Here is a 20,241-nt window from a genome sequence, read left to right on the forward strand (position 1 = left end):
GGACACTGGGGTTGTGTCCCAAATGTTTCCCTATTTCCCACATAGTCAAAAGTAGTGCACTATTAAAGGAAACAGGGAGCCATTTAGGAGACAACCTATGACCTTTCAGTGACCAGGGCACTAGCAGACGTCCTCAGTCTTGCTGCTGGACACGACAACGGTCTGATCTACGGTGCTGTTGGAGACATTCTCCATGGACACGTCGGTGTGCTCCCGGACGGGCTGGTGGTCGTTGGCGTGAGAGCGGCTCCTGCTGCTGTCGCAGGAGGCGATGCTGGAGCCTGAGGCGGTGCGGGACCTCACCAGTCTGGTCATGCTGGCTGAGGACACTAAGAGAAGGAAGGAGAGACAGTTACCATAGCTTGGTATATCTAACATAACATAGCATAACTAGCATAGCATACATATTTTTTTTTAATGTTTAGTGGGTAGATCAGCTTTAATATTTCAGATGGAGTGTAGCTTCCATCAATGTAATTGTCACGTCCACCCTATTCCCTATATAGTGTATTGCTTTGACCAGAGCCTGAGGGCTCTATTCAATCCGTATTGCGGAAATTCTGTGTTACAGCGTGATTGAAATGCAATGCAGAGAGACGGCATTCACGGTAAACGCTACACACAGGACGTCGCCTCAACTGGAAATGTCCGTTACATTTCTAACGCTTCAGCGACGCCGTTTGAATAGAGCCCCTAGTCTTAGTGGAGGGGACACCGTTTGAATAGAGCCCCTAGTCTTAGTGGAGGGGACGCCGTTTGAATAGAGCCCCTGGTCTTAGTGGAGGGGACACCGTTTGAATAGAGCCCCTAGTCTTAGTGGAGGGGACACCGTTTGAATAGAGCCCCTAGTCTTAGGGGAGGGGACACCGTTTGAATAGAGCCCCTAGTCTTAGTGGAGGGGACGCCGTTTGAATAGAGCCCCTGGTCTTAGTGGAGGGGACACCGTTTGAATAGAGCCCCTAGTCTTAGCGGAGGGGACACCGTTTGAATAGAGCCCCTAGTCTTAGCGGAGGGGACACCGTTTGAATAGAGCCCCTAGTCTTAGTGGAGGGGACACCGTTTGAATAGAGCCCCTAGTCTTAGTGGAGGGGACACCGTTTGAATAGAGCCCCTGGTCTTAGTGGAGGGGACACCGTTTGAATAGAGCCCCTAGTCTTAGCGGAGGGGACACCGTTTGAATAGAGCCCCTAGTCTTAGCGGAGGGGACACCGTTTGAATAGAGCCCCTAGTCTTAGTGGAGGGGACACCGTTTGAATAGAGCCCCTAGTCTTAGTGGAGGGGACACCGTTTGAATAGAGCCCCTAGTCTTAGCGGAGGGGACACCGTTTGAATAGAGCCCCTAGTCTTAGTGGAGGGGACACCGTTTGAATAGAGCCCCTAGTCTTAGTGGAGGGGACACCGTTTGAATAGAGCCCCTGGTCTTAGTGGAGGGGACACCGTTTGAATAGAGCCCCTAGTCTTAGTGGAGGGGACACCAATGAGAAGCACTGTCATAGAAAGTGAATAGCCTCTGGGTACACTAGGAGGCTGGTAGCTACATTTTAGTTCTTGTTCTTCAGTTTTCTCTCAGCGCATGACAACGACAGCTTCTGTGAAGTGGAAACGTGTGTTTAGGTGCAGGGATAGTGGAAACATTGTGTGTTTGGGTGCAGGGATAATGTGAAAACATTGTGTGTTTGGGTGCAGGGATAATGTAGAAACATTGTGTGTTTGGGTGCAGGGATAATGTAGAAACATTGTGTGTTTGGGTGCAGGGATAATGTAGAAACATTGTGTGTTTGGGTGCAGGGATAATGTAGAAACATTGTGTGTTTGGGTGCAGGGATAATGTAGAAACATTGTGTGTTTGGGTGCAGGGATAATGTAGAAACATTGTGTGTTTGGGTGCTGGGATAATGTAGGAATATTGTGTGTTTGGGTGCAGGGATAATGTAGAAACATTGTGTGTTTGGGTGCTGGGATAATGTAGGAATATTGTGTGTTTGGGTGCAGGGATAGTGGAAACATTGTGTGTTTGGGTGCAGGGATAGTGGAAATGTGTGTTACGATACTTACTGTAACCCATGATACTTACTGTAACCCACGATACTTACTGTAACCCACGATACTTACTGTAACCCATGATACTTACTGTAACCCACGATACTTACTGTAACCCATGATACTTACTGTAACCCATGATACTTACTGTAACCCATGATACTTACTGTAACCCACGATACTTACTGTAACCCATGATACTTACTGTAACCCATGATACTTACTGTAACCCACAATACTTACTGTAACCCACGATACTTACTGTAACCCACGATACTTACTGTAACCCACAATACTTACTGTAACCCACGATACTTACTGTAACCCATGCCCTGGATGAAGTACTTGAAGGCCTCTGTCAGTTTGCCAGGCTGGCTCACCTGGGGAAGTCCTCCACAGTCAGCCATCTGATTGGACAGAGACAAAAGATCATTGGCCAACCAACCGTCATTTGATCACAACAACCCTTTCTCATTATCCATCACATGTATTGTTCTTGGATGGTCACTGACATTGTGGTTGCGAATCTTTACTCACAAAGTACTTTTGACAGTAATATGAATTGTTACATCTGTCTGAGCCACACATTAAACTCACCTTGAGCAGTGTGGTCTGTGTTGGGTTGAGCTTTGCGTTGCTCTCGACCACAGCCTCGACTGCAGGGGAGCTGTCTCCCACCACCAACAGAGCAGGACACCTGCAGGAGTCAGCAGATTAATTAGCTACTTAACTAATAATGCTCATAGTCAATATCACAACTAATACTCAGTCAATACCATAACTAATACTCATAGTCAATATCATAACTAATACTCATAGTCAACACTATAACTAATACGCATAGTCAATACCATAACTAATACTCATAGTCAACACTATAACTAATACTCATAGTCAATACCATAACTAATACTCAGTCAATACCATAACTAATACTCATAGTCAATACCATAACTAATACTCATAGTCAATACCATAACTAATACTCATAGTCAATACCATAACTAATACTCATAGTCAATATCATAACTAATACTCATAGTCAACACTATAACTAATACGCATAGTCAATACCATAACTAATACTCATAGTCAACACTATAACTAATACTCATAGTCAATACCATAACTAATACTCAGTCAATACCATAACTAATACTCATAGTCAATACCATAACTAATACTCATAGTCAATACCATAACTAATACTCATAGTCAATACCATAACTAATACTCATAGTCAACACTATAACTAATACTCATAGTCAATACCATAACTAATACTCAGTCAATATCATAACTAATACTCATAGTCAATACCATAACTAATACTCAGTCAATATTATAACTAATACTCAGTCAATATCATAACTAATACTCATAGTCAATACCATAACTAATACTCAGTCAATATTATAACTAATACTCAGTCAATACCATAACTAATACTCGTAGTCAATATCATAACTAATACTCATAGTCGATACCATAACTAATACTCAGTCAATACCATAACTAATACTCGTAGTCAATATCATAACTGAAACTATCATGAGTAGCTAGGGCCCTGAGTTTTCCCTAGTCAGGTCATGTGGCCAGGTAGAGTCAGGGTCCTGATGCTGAGTCGGTCCATGTGACGTACTGCAGAGTTCTGGCATTATTGTTTCTCCCTGGGACAGGCCTCTCGATCTCCAGGCCCCTGCGGCTCTGGTAGGACTTGAAGAACTGGGCCAGGTTGGACTGGTTGACATCATTGGTGATGTGGTTGCGGTATGTGGCGATCAGATCAGGGTTGTTCTGGATCTCCTCCTGTTGCGCAAAGAACAAATCTCAACGGTAACGCTTTCTATGATGTACATACTTATAATGCATTATAACATAGTTTATAATGCCGTATAACATAGTTTATAATGCCTTATAACATAGTTTATAATGCCGTATAACATAGTTTATAATGCCTTATAACATAGTTTATAATGCCTTATAACATAGTTTATAATGCCGTATAACATAGTTTATAATGCCTTATAACATAGTTTATAATGCCGTATAACATAGTTTATAATGCCTTATAACATAGTTTATAATGCCTTATAACATAGTTTATAATGCAGTATAACATAGTTTATAATGCAGTATAACATAGTTTATAATGCCTTATAACATAGTTTATAATGCCTTATAACATAGTTTATAATGCCTTATAACATAGTTTATAATGCCTTATAACATAGTTTATAATGCAGTATAACATAGTTTATAATGCCTTATAACATAGTTTATAATGCCTTATAACATAGTTTATAATGCCGTATAACATAGTTTATAATGCCGTATAACATAGTTTATAATGCCTTATAACATAGTTTATAATGCCTTATAACATAGTTTATAATGCCGTATAACATAGTTTATAATGCCTAATAACATAGTTTATAATGCCTTATAACATAGTTTATAATGCCGTATAACATAGTTTATAATGCCTTATAACATAGTTTATAATGCCTTATAACATAGTTTATAATGCCGTATAACATAGTTTATAATGCCTTATAACATAGTTTATAATGCCTTATAACATAGTTTATAATGTCGTATAACATAGTTTATTATGCCTTATAATACACATGTAATGTGTTATGACACTGACTATAAACATCCATAACAAAGGGTTGATGTTTCACAACAATTCATAGCTATTTAAATATAAATGTAATTGTATCATTCATAATCATGCATATACTGTAGCTTCCAGAGGGGGACAAGTGTAGCTTCCAGAGGGGGACAAGTGTAGCTTCCAGAGGGGGACAAGTGTAGCTTCCAGAGGGGGACAGAAGTCTTATATTGACAGTTTATTGAACAAAGCTACATCTTTAAGATGTTTCAAAACAATATGTTGCTCTTTCCGTACGGACTGTCAGTGGTTGTAGTGTAGTAGATGAAATAGTCATTAAGGTGTTAGTGCTACTATAGTTCCTGTTTCTATCTAACCCTTACCTTTCCATACGGACTGTCAGTGGTTGTAGTGTAGTAGATGAAACAGTCATTAAGGTGTTAGTGCTACTATAGTTCGTGTTTCTATCTAACCCTTACCGTTCCATACGGACTGTCAGTGGTTGTAGTGTAGTAGATGAAACAGAAATAGTCATTAAGGTGTTAGTGCTACTATAGTTCCTGTTTCTATCTAACCCTTACCGTTCCATACAGACTGTCAGTGGTTGTAGTGTAGTAGATGAAATAGTAATTAAGGTGTTAGTGCTACTATAGTTCCTGTTTCTATCTAACCCTTACCTTTCCAAACAGACTGTCAGTGGTTGTAGTGTAGTAGATGAAATAGTCATTAAGGTGTTAGTGCTACTATAGTTCCTGTTTCTACCTAACCCTTACCGTTCCATACAGACTGTCAGTGGTTGTAGTGTAGTAGATGAAATAGTCATTAAGGTGTTAGTGCTACTATAGTTACTGTTTCTACCTTTCCAAACAGGTGGTTTAGAACATGATCAGGAAGTGCTTGGATCCAGCCAGTCATCTGAACAGAGAGAGAGTTGGGAGTTTACAGTGGTGTGTGCAGGCTCCTCCAAGCCAGGCTCTGATCAAACACAAAGGACATTAAAGCATTTTTATACATAATCCCCTAAGAATATAACTCTATCAGAGTAAATCAGCAGGTCACCATGAGCTTAGCCTGAAAGACCCACCACAATGTGGATTGTTATGTTAGCCTGAAAGACCCACCACAATGTGGATTGTTATGTTAGCCTGAAAGACCCACCACAATGTGGATTGTTATGTTAGCCTGAAAGACCCACCACAATGTGGATTGTTATGTTAGCCTGAAAGACCCACCACAATGTGGATTGTTATGTTAGCCTGAAAGACCCACCACAATGTGGATTGTTATGTTAGCCTGAAAGACCCACCACAATGTGGATTGTTATGTTAGCCTGAAAGACCCACCACAATGTGGATTGTTATGTTAGCCTGAAAGACCCACCACAATGTGGATTGTTATGTTAGCCTGAAAGACCCACCACAATGTGGATTGTTATGTTAGCCTGAAAGACCCACCACAATGTGGATTGTTATGTTAGCCTGAAAGACCCACCACAATGTGGATTGTTATGTTAGCCTGAAAGACCCACCACAATGTGGATTGTTATGTTAGCCTGAAAGACCCACCACAATGTGGATTGTTATGTTAGCCTGAAAGACCCACCACAATGTGGATTGTTATGTTAGCCTGAAAGACCCACCACAATGTGGATTGTTATGTTAGCCTGAAAGACCCACCACAATGTGGATTGTTATGTTAGCCTGAAAGACCCACCACAATGTGGATTGTTATGTTAGCCTGAAAGACCCACCACAATGTGGATTGTTATGTTAGCCTGAAAGACCCACCACAATGTGGATTGTTATGTTAGCCTGAAAGACCCACCACAATGTGGATTGTTATGTTAGCCTGAAAGACCCACCACAATGTGGATTGTTATGTTAGCCTGAAAGACCCACCACAATGTGGATTGTTATGTTAGCCTGAAAGACCCCCCACAATGTGGATTGTTATGTTAGCCTGAAAGACCCACCACAATGTGGATTGTTATGTTAGCCTGAAAGACCCACCACAATGTGGATTGTTATGTTAGCCTGAAAGACCCACCACAATGTGGATTGTTATGTTAGCCTGAAAGACCCACCACAATGTGGATTGTTATGTTAGCCTGAAAGACCCACCACAATGTGGATTGTTATGTTAGCCTGAAAGACCCCCCACAATGTGGATTGTTATGTTAGCCTGAAAGACCCACCACAATGTGGATTGTTATGTTAGCCTGAAAGACCCACCACAATGTGGATTGTTATGTTAGCCTGAAAGACCCACCACAATGTGGATTGTTATGTTAGCCTGAAAGACCCCCCACAATGTGGATTGTTATGTTAGCCTGAAAGACCCACCACAATGTGGATTGTTATGTTAGCCTGAAAGACCCACCACAATGTGGATTGTTATGTTAGCCTGAAAGACCCACCACAATGTGGATTGTTATGTTAGCCTGAAAGACCCACCACAATGTGGATTGTTATGTTAGCCTGAAAGACCCACCACAATGTGGATTGTTATGTTAGCCTGAAAGACCCACCACAATGTGGATTGTTATGTTAGCCTGAAAGACCCACCACAATGTGGATTGTTATGTTGGAGGGTCTTAACAATAATACAAAACAAATACAGATCTTGCATATTATTTTATTTACATTTTCAAAAGCACTTAACTTAACTTTGTCAGTTATGCTATGCTATGTTAGTTATGCTATGCTATGTTAGTTATGCTATGTTAGTTATGCTTTGTTACTTATGCTATGCTATGTTAGTTATGCTATGTTAGTTATGCTATGCTATGTTAGTTATGCTATGCTATGTTAGTTATGCTATGCTATGTTAGTTATGCTATGTTACTTATGCTATGCTATGTTAGTTATGCTATGTTAGTTATGCTATGCTATGTTAGTTATGTTCATTTTGCTATGTTATGTTATGCTAGGTTATGTTAATTATGCTATGTTAATTATGTTATGTTAATTATGCTATGGTATGTTTTGCTCTGTTAGTTATGCTGTGCTATGTTATGTTAGTTATGCTATGTTAGTTATGCTATATTGTGCTATGTTACTTATGCTATGTTATGCTAGTTATGCTATGCTCTGTTATGTTAGTTATGCTATGTTATGATATGTTAGTTATGCTATGCTCTGTTATGTTAGTTATGCTATGTTATGATATGTTAGTTATGCTAGTTATGCTATGCTCTGTTATGTTAGTTATGCTATGTTATGATATGTTAGTTATGCGTATGTTATGATATGTTAATTATGCTATGTTATGATATGTTAGTTATGCTATGTTAATTATGTTATCTTGTGTTAGTCATGCTATGCTATGTTAGTTATGCTACCTTGTGTGTAAGTGAATCAATCACGCTCTCTGCACGTGCATTGATGTTGATGAGGACAAGTCCCTCCACCTTATCTGGATGGTTCAGCTGTAGACAGGAAGAATAAAGACATGAAGAACATAGCACAACCCATTTGGGACATATTTAGGATTCAGAGAGCAGGAAATGACACAAACACTTATCACAACAAGATTAACTTTGTTGTGATATCCACTGTGAGCTTCATTGTTTCAGGGGTTCGTCTAACTCGATGATAACCATCACACAGGCTGTGTCTGTACAGTACAGAACAGTGTAGATGTGTACAAACAAAATAACATTCCAAAAGACACTTTAATAATGCCACTTTAATAATGTTTACATATCTTGCATTACTAATCTCATATATATATATATACTGTATTTTATACCGTCTATTGCATCTTGCCTATACGCTCTGTCATTGCTCATCCATATATTTATATGTACTGTATATATTCTTATTCCTTTACTTAGATTTGTGTGTATTATGTAGTTGTTGTGGAACAGTCAGATTACGTGTTAGATATTGCTGCACGGTCGGAACTAGAAGCACAAGCATTTCACTACGCTCGCAATAACATCTGCTAACCATGTGTATGTGACCAATAAAAATTTGATTTGATTTGCTTGGCAATAACAATTATCAAGATGATGTTATCAGTATCAACACTGTGGTATGTTGAAGGACTTTTACTAGGTTTAAATCCTAGTTGAATTATGGCTGCTCAATTTAACAAAAAACAAAAGAGTTCAACAGCAACAAAATCCACTCACAGCAAATGTAGCGAGGATGTAGGCACCAGCACCGCTGCCCAGTCCAATGACACTCTTAAACCTGAAAGGGAACAAGAAGAGGTTTGATGGGAGTTTGAAGCTTCTAATAAGAAGAGGATGTAAACCTCTTCGTGAATGTCATTTAATTTATATTTAGTTATCCACATAATAAATGTGTTTCTGATCCCGGAGGGTAACACTTGAAAGCATTTATTAAAACAAGTGTTTCTCAATGGTAAAACAAATCAATCGTAGGCGAAATCTTGCCTGGTTAAATATACACTACTGTTCAAAAGTTTTGGGGTCGCTTAGAAATGTCCTTGTTTTTGAAAGAAAATCATTTTTTTTGTCCATTAAAATAACATCAAATTGATCATAAATACGGTGTAGACATTGTTAATGTTGTAAATGACTATTGTAGCAGGAAATGGACGATTTTTAATGGAATATTTTCATACTGTAGGCGTCCAGAGGCCCATTATCAGCAAACATCACTCCTGTGTTCAAATGGCACGTTGTGTTAGCTAATCCACGTTTAACATTTTAAAAGGCTAATTGATCATTAGAAAACCCTTTTGCAGTTATGTTAGCACAGCTGAAAACTCTTTTTCTGATTAAAGAAGAAATAAAACTGTCCTTCTTTAGACTAGTTGAGTATCTGGAGCATCAGCGGGTTTGACTACAGGCTCAAAATGGCCAGAAACAAAGTCCTTTCTTCTGAAACTCGTCAATCTATTATTGTTCTGAGAAATGAAGGCTATTCCATGCGAGAAATTGTAAAGAAATTGTTTTTTTGTTAGTGATGATAAGGTCACAATGGCCAGAAACAAAGTGGCCAGAAACAAAGAACTTTCTTCTGAAACTCGTCAGTCTATTTTTGTTCTGAGAAATCATAAAATGTATTTATATAGCCCTTCGTACATCAGCTGATATATCAAAGTGCTGTACAGAAACCCAGCCATAAACCCCAAACAGCAAGCAATGCAGGTGTAAAAGCAAGGCTATAAATGAAGGCTATTCCATGCGAGAAATTGCCAAGAAACTGAAGATCTCGTACAACGTTGTGTACTATTCCCTTCACAGAACAGCGCAAACTGGCTGATAATGGGCCTCTGTTCGCCTATGTAGATAATCCATAAAAAATCTCTGCCATTTCCAGCTACAATAGTCATTTACAACATTAACAATGTCTATACTGTATTTCTGATCAATTTGATGTTATTTTAATGGACAAAAAAAATGCTTTTCTTTCAAAACAAGGAAATGTATAAGTGACCACAAACCTTTGAACGGTAGTGTAAATATATATATATTTTAAATCATGTTTATGTTGATATTTGTACTGCACTGTTGAGGGAGCTTGCCAGTACACATTTAGCTGCACCGTTTATACCTGCTGTAAACTGTGTATGTGACAAATAAACGTTGATCTGTGATTTACCGAAAGTGCTTGAGGACCTGAGGGAGAGTCTCAGAGAGCTGGTCCATAGAGGGGTAGGTGTACCTGCAGCGGAAGACCAGAACACAAGTTACCTCAAGTGCTCCTCATCACCACTAACACAAAACAAGTCATGAATGTGTCCCAAATGGCAACGTACTCCCTATATTGTGCACTACTTACAAGTAGTGCACTGTAAAGGGAATAGGGTGCCATTTAGGATGCAGACATAATGTTATTGTGCCAAACTTGTCTCTCAAACATGTTGTTGTTGTTGACATGTTTCAAATGAATGTATCATCCATTTGTTAACTATCTGTTGGTGCCTTGTCATTGTCTTTCAACCCTGTGGATATCATCTATTTTCTCACTGGATACTTCTACTACCTCCACATTCAGGTAGAGTGACCTACAGTAGCCTAGGAGTGACCCAGTCCCCGATGTTGACTGTTTAAGAGTCTTGTGGACCAGGTGCCATGTGACAGTGGAATAGCATGGCAGGCAGCTGCTCTTAGTCCAGATGTCCACTAACACTAACAACTGATGGGACTAAAACTCAGTGTCCACTAACAAAAGATGGGACTAGATCCCAGTGTCCACTAACACTAACAGCAGATGGGACTAGATCCCAGTGTCCACTAACACTAACAGCAGATGGGACTAGATCTGAGTGTTCACCAATATAAGAACATTTTGAAGATAAATACACAAGGCAGAGGACGAAAGGACTGGAGTTAACGATCAATAGGAGTTGGTTTTTCAGTTCAACATCTGTTTAGAATCTGTGGAATGTCACTCCTGAACTCAGAGCTACATGCGCCACGTTTTCATTGGTCTGTACATTGAGTTGGGAGCAGGATACTTATTTGGCCATTGGCCAAGTTGTACTGCAAGGACTACTGATTGGTCAACCCCGGGCTGGGGTGGGGGGGGTTATAAATGGCATCCTGTTCCTTTGTTCAGTGGTGAAAAGCTGAGGACAGGGGAGACTGAACATCTAACTCCCAGCATAACAGGTTGATTTGTCCTTCTCAAATAAACCTATTTTTCTCCCCCTGATTTGCTTTGTATTTTGTGTTATCGAAGAATAACATCAACTGCCAACACTAACAACAGATGGGATTAGATCCCAGTGTCCACTAACAACAGATGGGATTAGATCCCAGTGTCCACTAACAACAGATGGGACTAGATCCCAGTGTCCACTAACAACAGATGGGACTAGATCCCAGTGTCCACTAACAACAGATGGGACTAGATCCCAGTGTCCACTAACAACAGATGGGACTAGATCCCAGTGTCCACTAACACTAACAACAGATGGGACTAGATCCCAGTGTCCACTAACAACAGATGGGACTAGATCCCAGTGTCCACTAACACTAACAACAGATGGGACTAGATCCCAGTGTCCACTAACAACAGATGGGATTAGATCCCAGTGTCCACTAACAACAGATGGGACTAGATCCCAGTGTCCACTAACACTAACAACAGATGGAACTAGATCCCAGTGTCCACTAACAACAGATGGGACTAGATCCCAGTCTCTACTAACAACAGATGTGACTAGATCCCAGTGTCCACTAACAACAGATGGGACTAGATCCCAGTGTCCACTAACACTAACAACAGATGGGACTAGATCCCAGTGTCCACTAACAACAGATGGGATTAGATCCCAGTGTCCACTAACAACAGATGGGACTAGATCCCAGTGTCCACTAACAACAGATGGGACTAGATCCCAGTCTCCACTAACAACAGATGGGACTAGATCCCAGTGTCCACTAACAACAGATGGGACTAGATCCCAGTGTCCACTAACAACAGATGGGACTAGATCCCAGTGTCCACTAACAACAGATGGGATTAGATCCCAGTGTCCACTAACAACAGATGGGATTAGATCCCAGTGTCCACTAACACTAACAACAGATGGGATTAGATCCCAGTGTCCACTAACAACAGATGGGATTAGATCCCAGTGTCCACTAACACTAACAACAGATGGGATTAGATCCCAGTGTCCACTAACAACAGATGGGATTAGATCCCAGTGTCCACTAACACTAACAACAGATGGGATTAGATCCCAGTGTCCACTAACACTAACAACAGATGGGATTAGATCCCAGTGTCCACTAACAACAGATGGGATTAGATCCCAGTGTCCACTAACACTAACAACAGATGGGATTAGATCCCAGTGTCCACTAACACTAACAACAGATGGGATTAGATCCCAGTGTCCACTAACAACAGATGGGATTAGATCCCAGTGTCCACTAACAACAGATGGTACTAGATCCCTGTGTCCACTAACAACAGATGGGACTAGATCCCGGTGTTCACTAACAACAGATGAGACTAGAGTAGATCCCAGTGTTAACTAACAACAGATGAGACTAGATCCCAGTGTTCACTAACAATAGATGGGATGAGAATAGATCCCATTGTCCACCAGCAACAGATGGGACTAGATCCCAGTGTCCACTAACAACAGATGGGACTACATCCCAGTCTCCACAAACAACATATGGGACTAGATCCCAGTGTCCACTAAGACTAACAACAGATGGGACTAGATCAGATGGGATCTGTGCCATGTGAAATCCTTGGATCTGACTAATTTGTTTCTAATCAATTTCATGGTACACTGAGGACTACAACCACCAGAGAATCTTCAACTCAATAACCCGCCTGCAAAGCACAAATTCATGCTGCTAATTGAAGTTGTCACTGGTCACTCACTCTGTGGAGAGAGTGGAGGCACCCTCATGCTGCCCAGGGGCATCAACGTGGCACACGGCAAAGTGCCTCCTGATCTCCTGCATGTCCTCGTGGCTGAACAGGGAGTTGAAGCACGACTTGTCTAGACACACAGGAGAATATAAGACAAGTTCAGCAAAGTGCTCCTAAATGTTTGTTTTTTCTTTCTTGTGCATTGCTGCTTTTGAAATTGACATTGAATTGAACAATCATATGGGACTGTATACAGATCATGACATGCAAGCCTGAATTAACACATTAAAAACAAGTCATTTGTTTAAAGTTCTGTTTGTCATCAAAGCGCTGTGCTCTCACTGGTTTAGATGCCTATCAATATGGAATGGAACTTAGCTCTTAGCTGCCAGATGTGCACAATAACAATAAACTAAACTTAAAATCAACTGGATTGCCCAGACAGGGCTCTCTCACAACAACAACAAAACATACAGTTCAGTCCAATATCGTGGAAGGTCATGATGACGGGGCGGCTACCCTTGGGAACCCCCTTCATGGTGCAGTGGACCCGTCCAAACTGAGTCTCCACGTCATCCTCCTGCCATGGCAAAACAACTGGTTTACACAAACCCCACAACTATAACTGTTCCCAACCCTTTTCGATTACTGTACCACCAACTGAATTTTGCTTTGCCCGGAGTACCCTTGATGTACCTTTGTGCATTTTACCAGTAAGCTTTTCAAGTAACGCATGTGGATAGGCCAAGTAGCCCCAGGGGTCCTAGTACCCCTCGTTGGGAACCACTGATGTTAATCATGCCATGCCCCCCTTTCTGGTTTAAGGTCAAGTCCAAAGAAGTTAATAAAATAGTACTTCCAGACCAGTGTGTAATGACATTTCTAAAATATCTGAGGCATTAAGGTGGAGTAGTAGAATTTTACATATTGGGCTCATTAAAGAAGAAGATCTTTAAAAAGATGGAAACAACTGTTGTATCGTAGTAAATATATAGTAGTAAATATATAGTTGTAAATGTATAGTAGTAAATATATAGTTGTAAATGTATAGTAGTAAATATATATTAGTAAATGTATAGTAGTAAATATATAGTAGTAAATGTATAGTAGTAAATGTATAGTAGTAAATATATAGTAGTAAATGTATAGCAGTAAATATATAGTAGTAAATGTATAGTAGTAAATATATAGTAGTAAATATATAGTAGTAAATATATAGCAGTAAATATATAGTAGTAAATGTATAGTAGTAAATATATAGTAGTAAATATATAGTAGTAAATATATAGTAGTAAATGTATAGTAGTAAATATATAGTAGTAAATGTATAGTAGTAAATGTATAGTAGTAAATATATAGTTGTAAATGTATTGTAGTAAATGTATAGTAGTAAATATATAGTAGTAAATGTATAGTAGTAAATATATAGTAGTAAATATATAGTAGTAAATATATAGTAGTAAATGTATAGTAGTAAATATATAGTAGTAAATGTATAGTAGTAAATGTATAGTAGTAAATATATAGTTGTAAATGTATTGTAGTAAATGTATAGTAGTAAATATATAGTAGTAAATGTATTGTAGTAAATGTATTGTAGTAAATGTATAGCAGTAAATGTATAGTAGTAAATGTATTGTAGTAAATGTATAGTAGTAAATGAATAGTAGTAAATGTATAGCTGTAAATGTATAGTAGTAAATATATAGTTGTAAATCTATTGTAGTAAATGTATAGTAGTAAATATATAGCAGTAAATGTATAGTAGTAAATATATAGTAGTGAATATATACGTAGTAGTAAATACATAGTAGTAAATATATAGTAGTGAATATATACATAGTAGTAAATACATAGTAGTAAATATATAGTTGTAAATGTATAGTAGTAAATATATAGCAGTAAATGTATAGTAGTAAATATATAGTAGTGAATATATACGTAGTAGTAAATGTATAGTGGTAAATATATAGTAGTAAATGTATAGTAGTAAATATATACGTAGTAGTAAATGTATAGTAGTAAATATATAGTAGTAAATGTATAGTAGTAAATATATAGTAGCAAATGTATAGCAGTAAATGTATAGTAGTACATATATAGTAGTAAATGTATAGCAGTAAATATATAGTAGTAAATATATAGTAGTAAATATATACGTAGTAGTAAATGTGTAGTAGTAAATATATAGAGGTACATATAAAGTAGTAAATGTATATTAGTGAATATATACGTAGTAGTAAATGTATAGTAGTAAATATATACGTAGTAGTAAATGTGTAGTAGTAAATATATAGTAGTGAATATATAGAGGTACATATAAAGTAGTAAATGTATATTAGTAAATATATATGTAGTAGTAAATGTATAGTAGTAAATATATATGTAGTAGTAAATGTATAGTAGTAAATATATAGTAGTAAATCAGTGCAAGGATTCAAAACTTCACTCTGGGTTTCTAGTATTGAATCTATGTTAAATGGGAAGATCTAACCTGATCTTATCAATGGTGATAATTCTAAAGGTGCAGACACAGTGCAGACACAAGGAGGGCTGTTACTTACGTCATCTGTACCATGTCCATTTCAACAGATATACATAGCTAAGTCCATATTTCCCACCAAAAGCCATTATGTAAAAATCCACAATGTCCTCTGGTGTGTTATGTCTATACTGTACTTTGTATTTTTTGGGGGGGGTGTATTCCTGCACTCATTACGGGTAATTGTAAACAAACACTGTATAGCCTCAAAACATGGTTAAAACTATAATTTTGGATGGTCAGTACTTTGCATCCATAGCTTTGTCTATGAATTTGAGGGTGGTTAGATTTCTCCAGCCCAACCCTCAGCGGTTTACCGACACAGTGGCGGGGTGGCCGCTTTGTTATTGTTCGAACTGCAGATTGCCACTTTAAGGTGAAAAGTGCATCAGCATTGCTCTATAAAGCCAACCTTCATGAACCTTCAGTGATCTATAGCCTCTCTCTAGTCTAGCTTGATCCTAAACTACTGACAGGTTACTCTACATCTGGAAACCACACAGACCGCACAGCCACACATGGACAGCTCATAATAATGGCTGACCCTGCGCAAATGGAATGGCATCAAACCATGTGTTTGATGTATTTGATACCATTCCACTGATTCCGCTCCAGCTATTACCACTAGCCTGTTCTAACCAATTAAGCTGCCACCAACCAATGTGGTCCCATTGAAGAAAAGGCTGTCATTTTTCTCACACTCTTTAGTTAACAGGCCATAGAGATGTGTAGAGGTCTCTACTTATCAGTCTTCAATGGCGCTGCCCATGTTATACAGGATTTTGGGCATTAGAGATCTCTATACATCTCTATGCTCTGAGTGCTCCTGCAACCCATATTTTTAATTTTTAATTTCACCTTTATTTAGCCAGGTAGGCTAGTTGAGAACAAGTTCTCATTTACAACTGCGACCTGACCAAGATAAAGCATAGCAGTGTGAACAGACAACACAGAGTTACACATGGAGTAAACAATTAACGAGTCAATAACACAGTAGAAAAAAAAGAGAGTCTATATACATTGTGTGCAAAAGGCATGAGGAGGTAGGCGAATAATTACAATTTTGCAGATTAACACTGGAGTGATAAATTATCAGATGAACATGTGCAGGTAGAGATACTGGTGTGCAAAAGAGCAGAAAAGTAAATAAATAAAAACAGTATGGGGATGAGGTAGGGAGATTGGGTCGGCTATTTACCGATGGACTATGTATAGTAGTAAATATATAGTTGTAAATGTATAGTAGCAAATGTATAGTAGTAAATATATAGTAGTAAATATACAGTAGTAAATATATAGTAGTAAATGTATAGTAGTAAATGTATAGTAGTAAATATATAGTAGTAAATATATAGTAGTAAATGTATATTAGTAAATGTATAGTAGTCCTACTTTACATTGTGTGTAATAACCTGTGTATCTACATGGTAGTTACATACTGTAGTGAGTAACTGGTACATTGTTACCATGCAGCTGTTATGATGTAAATACATGGGTTTTAGGTGTTGATACGTACCCTAAAGCCGACCATAAGTCTAGTAACAGCCCCTGTCAGTCCCTGAAGGACAAAACAAAATCAATCTCATTAACCACAGACTACAGCATCATAAATCAACTTGTTGGAGTGAGTTGTTCAACTCTGTTTGATCAAAAATGCCATCAACAGAAAAAGATAGAGAGTCTGTCCTAAATGGTAACCTAGAGAGTACAACATTTGACCAGAGCACTATTGGCCCCGGTCAAAAGTCATGCGCTAGAAAGGGAATACGGTAACATATGAGATATTTGTATAATCTGCAACAGTATGGTTTTAAGTAACTTCAAGCTTCGTCCCAAATGGCACCCTAAATAATTGTTCTGAATGTTTGATTCCTGCCAATGTATTTTGAATGACTTGTGCACCATTTAATCCAAACTGATATCCAGAACTTTCCAGGTGTATAAACAACTAAACGACTCACAGGAAGTGGGTTAACGTTGACCTGCGCCTCATTTTCCTCCAGGTCAACCTCATCCAGCTCCATCAAAGAGGGGATCTGCTGAGAAGCCTGTTGGTGTTGATGAGCACCCTGTTGAATGAAAAAGAAAAGTTGCACAAGAAACTCATGGATGCTTCCCAACTGGCACCCTATTCCCTATATAGTGCACTAGTTTTTACCAGGACCAAATGGTCTCTATTCCCTATGTAGTGCACTACTTTTGACCAGGACCAAGCGCTCTGGTCAAAAGTAGTGCACTACATAGGTAATAGGGTGCAGTTTGGGACAAACCCTAAGTAAAACAACCAACATATAAAAAAACAACATCAATGTCACATTTTAAATCGATAGCAAAGCTATTGGATTTGTTATACAGTGGGGATTTAGGTATTACATTGGCTGCATTATTCTGTAACGCTTCTGTAGGCTTATTTGCCATGGTCAACAAACGGAAACATCAAGCAGCATCTGTACAGGTAACATTTACCATGATGCTGCGGACCATATGTGTCAGTGTATCAGTGAACAGATTACAGCAAATGTATTTATTTACACTGGGTTTCTTTTATGAATTAGCTAAAAGGGTAGCCTACTACACGTCCTGAAGTTTGTCAGCCTTTGCGCACGTGTGAGCGCGCAAAGGATTTCCAGCGCACGAGAGACCTCCTGCTAGTGATGGGCATTCCGAGTCTTTTCAGTGAGTTGGCTCATTTGTCTCGGTTCATGTAAAAGAGCCGGTTCATTTATCTCTCAAACAACTCTTCGTTCAAAATGCTTCAAAAACGACCTAGAACCATGAAAAAGGTGCGAATATCCAATGTAAAGCCCAAAAGGTAGGTTACCATTATGTCAGATCGTGAAATGTGCGTTCAAGTACATTTTTACCTGGCCAAATTATTCGATGGCCTGTAAAAAAATAACCAGATTGACGCGCTCTCCTGAATATTTATTGTTTTTGCAGTGAAGATTCACCGTCTTTAGATAATTTGTTTGTAACTTGTCTGCAGAAAAGGTTGTTTTGAGCTCAAAAAGCAGTATGCAAATCAGGGAGCCAAAATAGCGGGTCTTTCCAATAAGATCCGTTCAAAAAGAGCCGTTCGCGAAGGAACCATCATCACTACTTCCTGCCAGTACCACATCATCTCAAAATCCCATAAATACGCATACCCGTACTTTATACCTCAGTGACACATACCCACCTTCCTAGACATGACGCTCAGTCGATGGTGGTACAGATGTGTTGGTTGAAAATCGAAAAGGCACCAAGATTCTTAACTTCCTCAATTGTTTCCTTGGCAACTCTGACTATGACACTTAGCCTAATAAACACATTTCATTCAGATGTCACAAAGAGTTTGGAATATCTGGTTGTCATAACGGTCATCATGGTCTGCCAGTTCAAATGAAAGGCAAATCCCTAGACAATTACCCTAGGTTATTTATAGCAAGCCTCATCATGATGACCTAGTGTTTTTTAATCATATGACTGGTTTCTAGTTTGGATTTTATAGCCTGCCCAATAGTGTGTTTTACTTCAAATATGTGGTGCTCAATGCAAGAAAAACAACTCAAAATATAAGTGCATAGCCTACAGTAGGCTATATTTTAATACTGTTCAGATTAATACAACTATAGGGGGTTATGAAAGAACTGGTAAGCCTATGTATGCTAAGCCTCTCCATGGGTATCACTCTAACCCAGATTTACAGGTTGAATACAACATGTGAGAGGGTTACATCACAACAATCACAATTTACTCCTCACCGTTTTAATCATTCACATGTCATAAACTCCTCACCACAAACTGCTCATGTCCTGGGGCAGCGAGACAAATGGCCCCCTATTGTCTACACAGTGATGGGCCCTGATCAAATGTCCAAGCACTATCAAGGGAACACACAAAAAGGGTTCTTTGGTTGTCTCTGTGGAAAGGGTCCTACAGTCCATGGAACCCAAAAGAGTTTTACCTGGAACCAAAAAGGGGTCTTCAAAGGGTTCTATGGGGACAGTCGAAGAACCCTTTTAGGTTCTAGATAGTTCCTTCTTTTAGAGTGAGTTGTTCAACTCTGTTTGATCAAAAACGCCATCAACAGAAAAAGATAGAGAGTCTGTCCTAAATGGTAATGCGCTAGAAAGGGAATAGGGTAACATATGAGATATTTGTATAATCTGCAACAGTATGGTTTTAAGAAATTTCAAGCTTCGTCCCAAATGGCACCCTAAATAATTGTTCTGAATGTTTTATTCCTGCTTATGTAGGAATAAAACAGTCGAAGAACCCTTTTAGGTTCTAGATAGTTCCTTTTTTTTCTTAAGAGTGTAGGGTGCCATTTGGGACACAGCCGTATATCCTGTTGGTTCAGTAATCAGGGGGTGTGTGTCGCTGCCTATGCCTGGCGTGCCAAAAAGACCATAAATCTTTTGCAGCAGGTGCAGCAGGGGATCTGTTTCAGTCAGTCATGTTTCAGTCAGTCAATGCCAAAGAATAGAGAGAATATGTATCCCAAATGGCACCCTATTCCCTATTATAGTATAGGACCTGGTCAAAAGAAGTACACTATAACGGGAATAGGTTGCAATTTAGGATGTAAGTCTAGAGCAGGCATGGGCAGATATCATATTAAAAACCGCAAACAAAAACCCTACTGCAAAATGTGTAGAATTGCAAAAAATTTGCTGTGAAACTGCAAAAAAAAACGTCTCTCCTCAAATCAAATCAAATGTTATTTGTCACATGCTTTGTAA

The 20,241-nt window shown here is 38.8% G+C and overlaps 1 protein-coding gene across 1 annotated transcript; it reads right to left on the minus strand.

The window, feature by feature from the left end:
- Positions 1–120: 120 nt before the first annotated feature.
- On the minus strand, positions 121–18,722 carry LOC139405581 (protein NDRG1-like). The gene is made up of 11 exons (XM_071147993.1): positions 18,696–18,722; positions 13,450–13,552; positions 12,985–13,105; positions 10,234–10,296; positions 8,793–8,853; positions 7,998–8,084; positions 5,516–5,572; positions 3,683–3,849; positions 2,638–2,737; positions 2,360–2,447; positions 121–329 (listed from the first exon to the last, which is right to left on the minus strand). The coding sequence occupies exons 1-11, from the start codon at positions 18,705–18,707 to the stop codon at positions 121–123; spliced, it is 1,068 nt and encodes a 355-aa protein (XP_071004094.1). The 5' UTR covers positions 18,708–18,722.
- Between the last annotated feature and the right edge of the window lie 1,519 nt (positions 18,723–20,241).

This window comes from Oncorhynchus clarkii, chromosome 3 (genome assembly GCF_045791955.1).
Source record: "Oncorhynchus clarkii lewisi isolate Uvic-CL-2024 chromosome 3, UVic_Ocla_1.0, whole genome shotgun sequence".
NCBI classification, from domain to species: domain Eukaryota; kingdom Metazoa; phylum Chordata; class Actinopteri; order Salmoniformes; family Salmonidae; genus Oncorhynchus; species Oncorhynchus clarkii.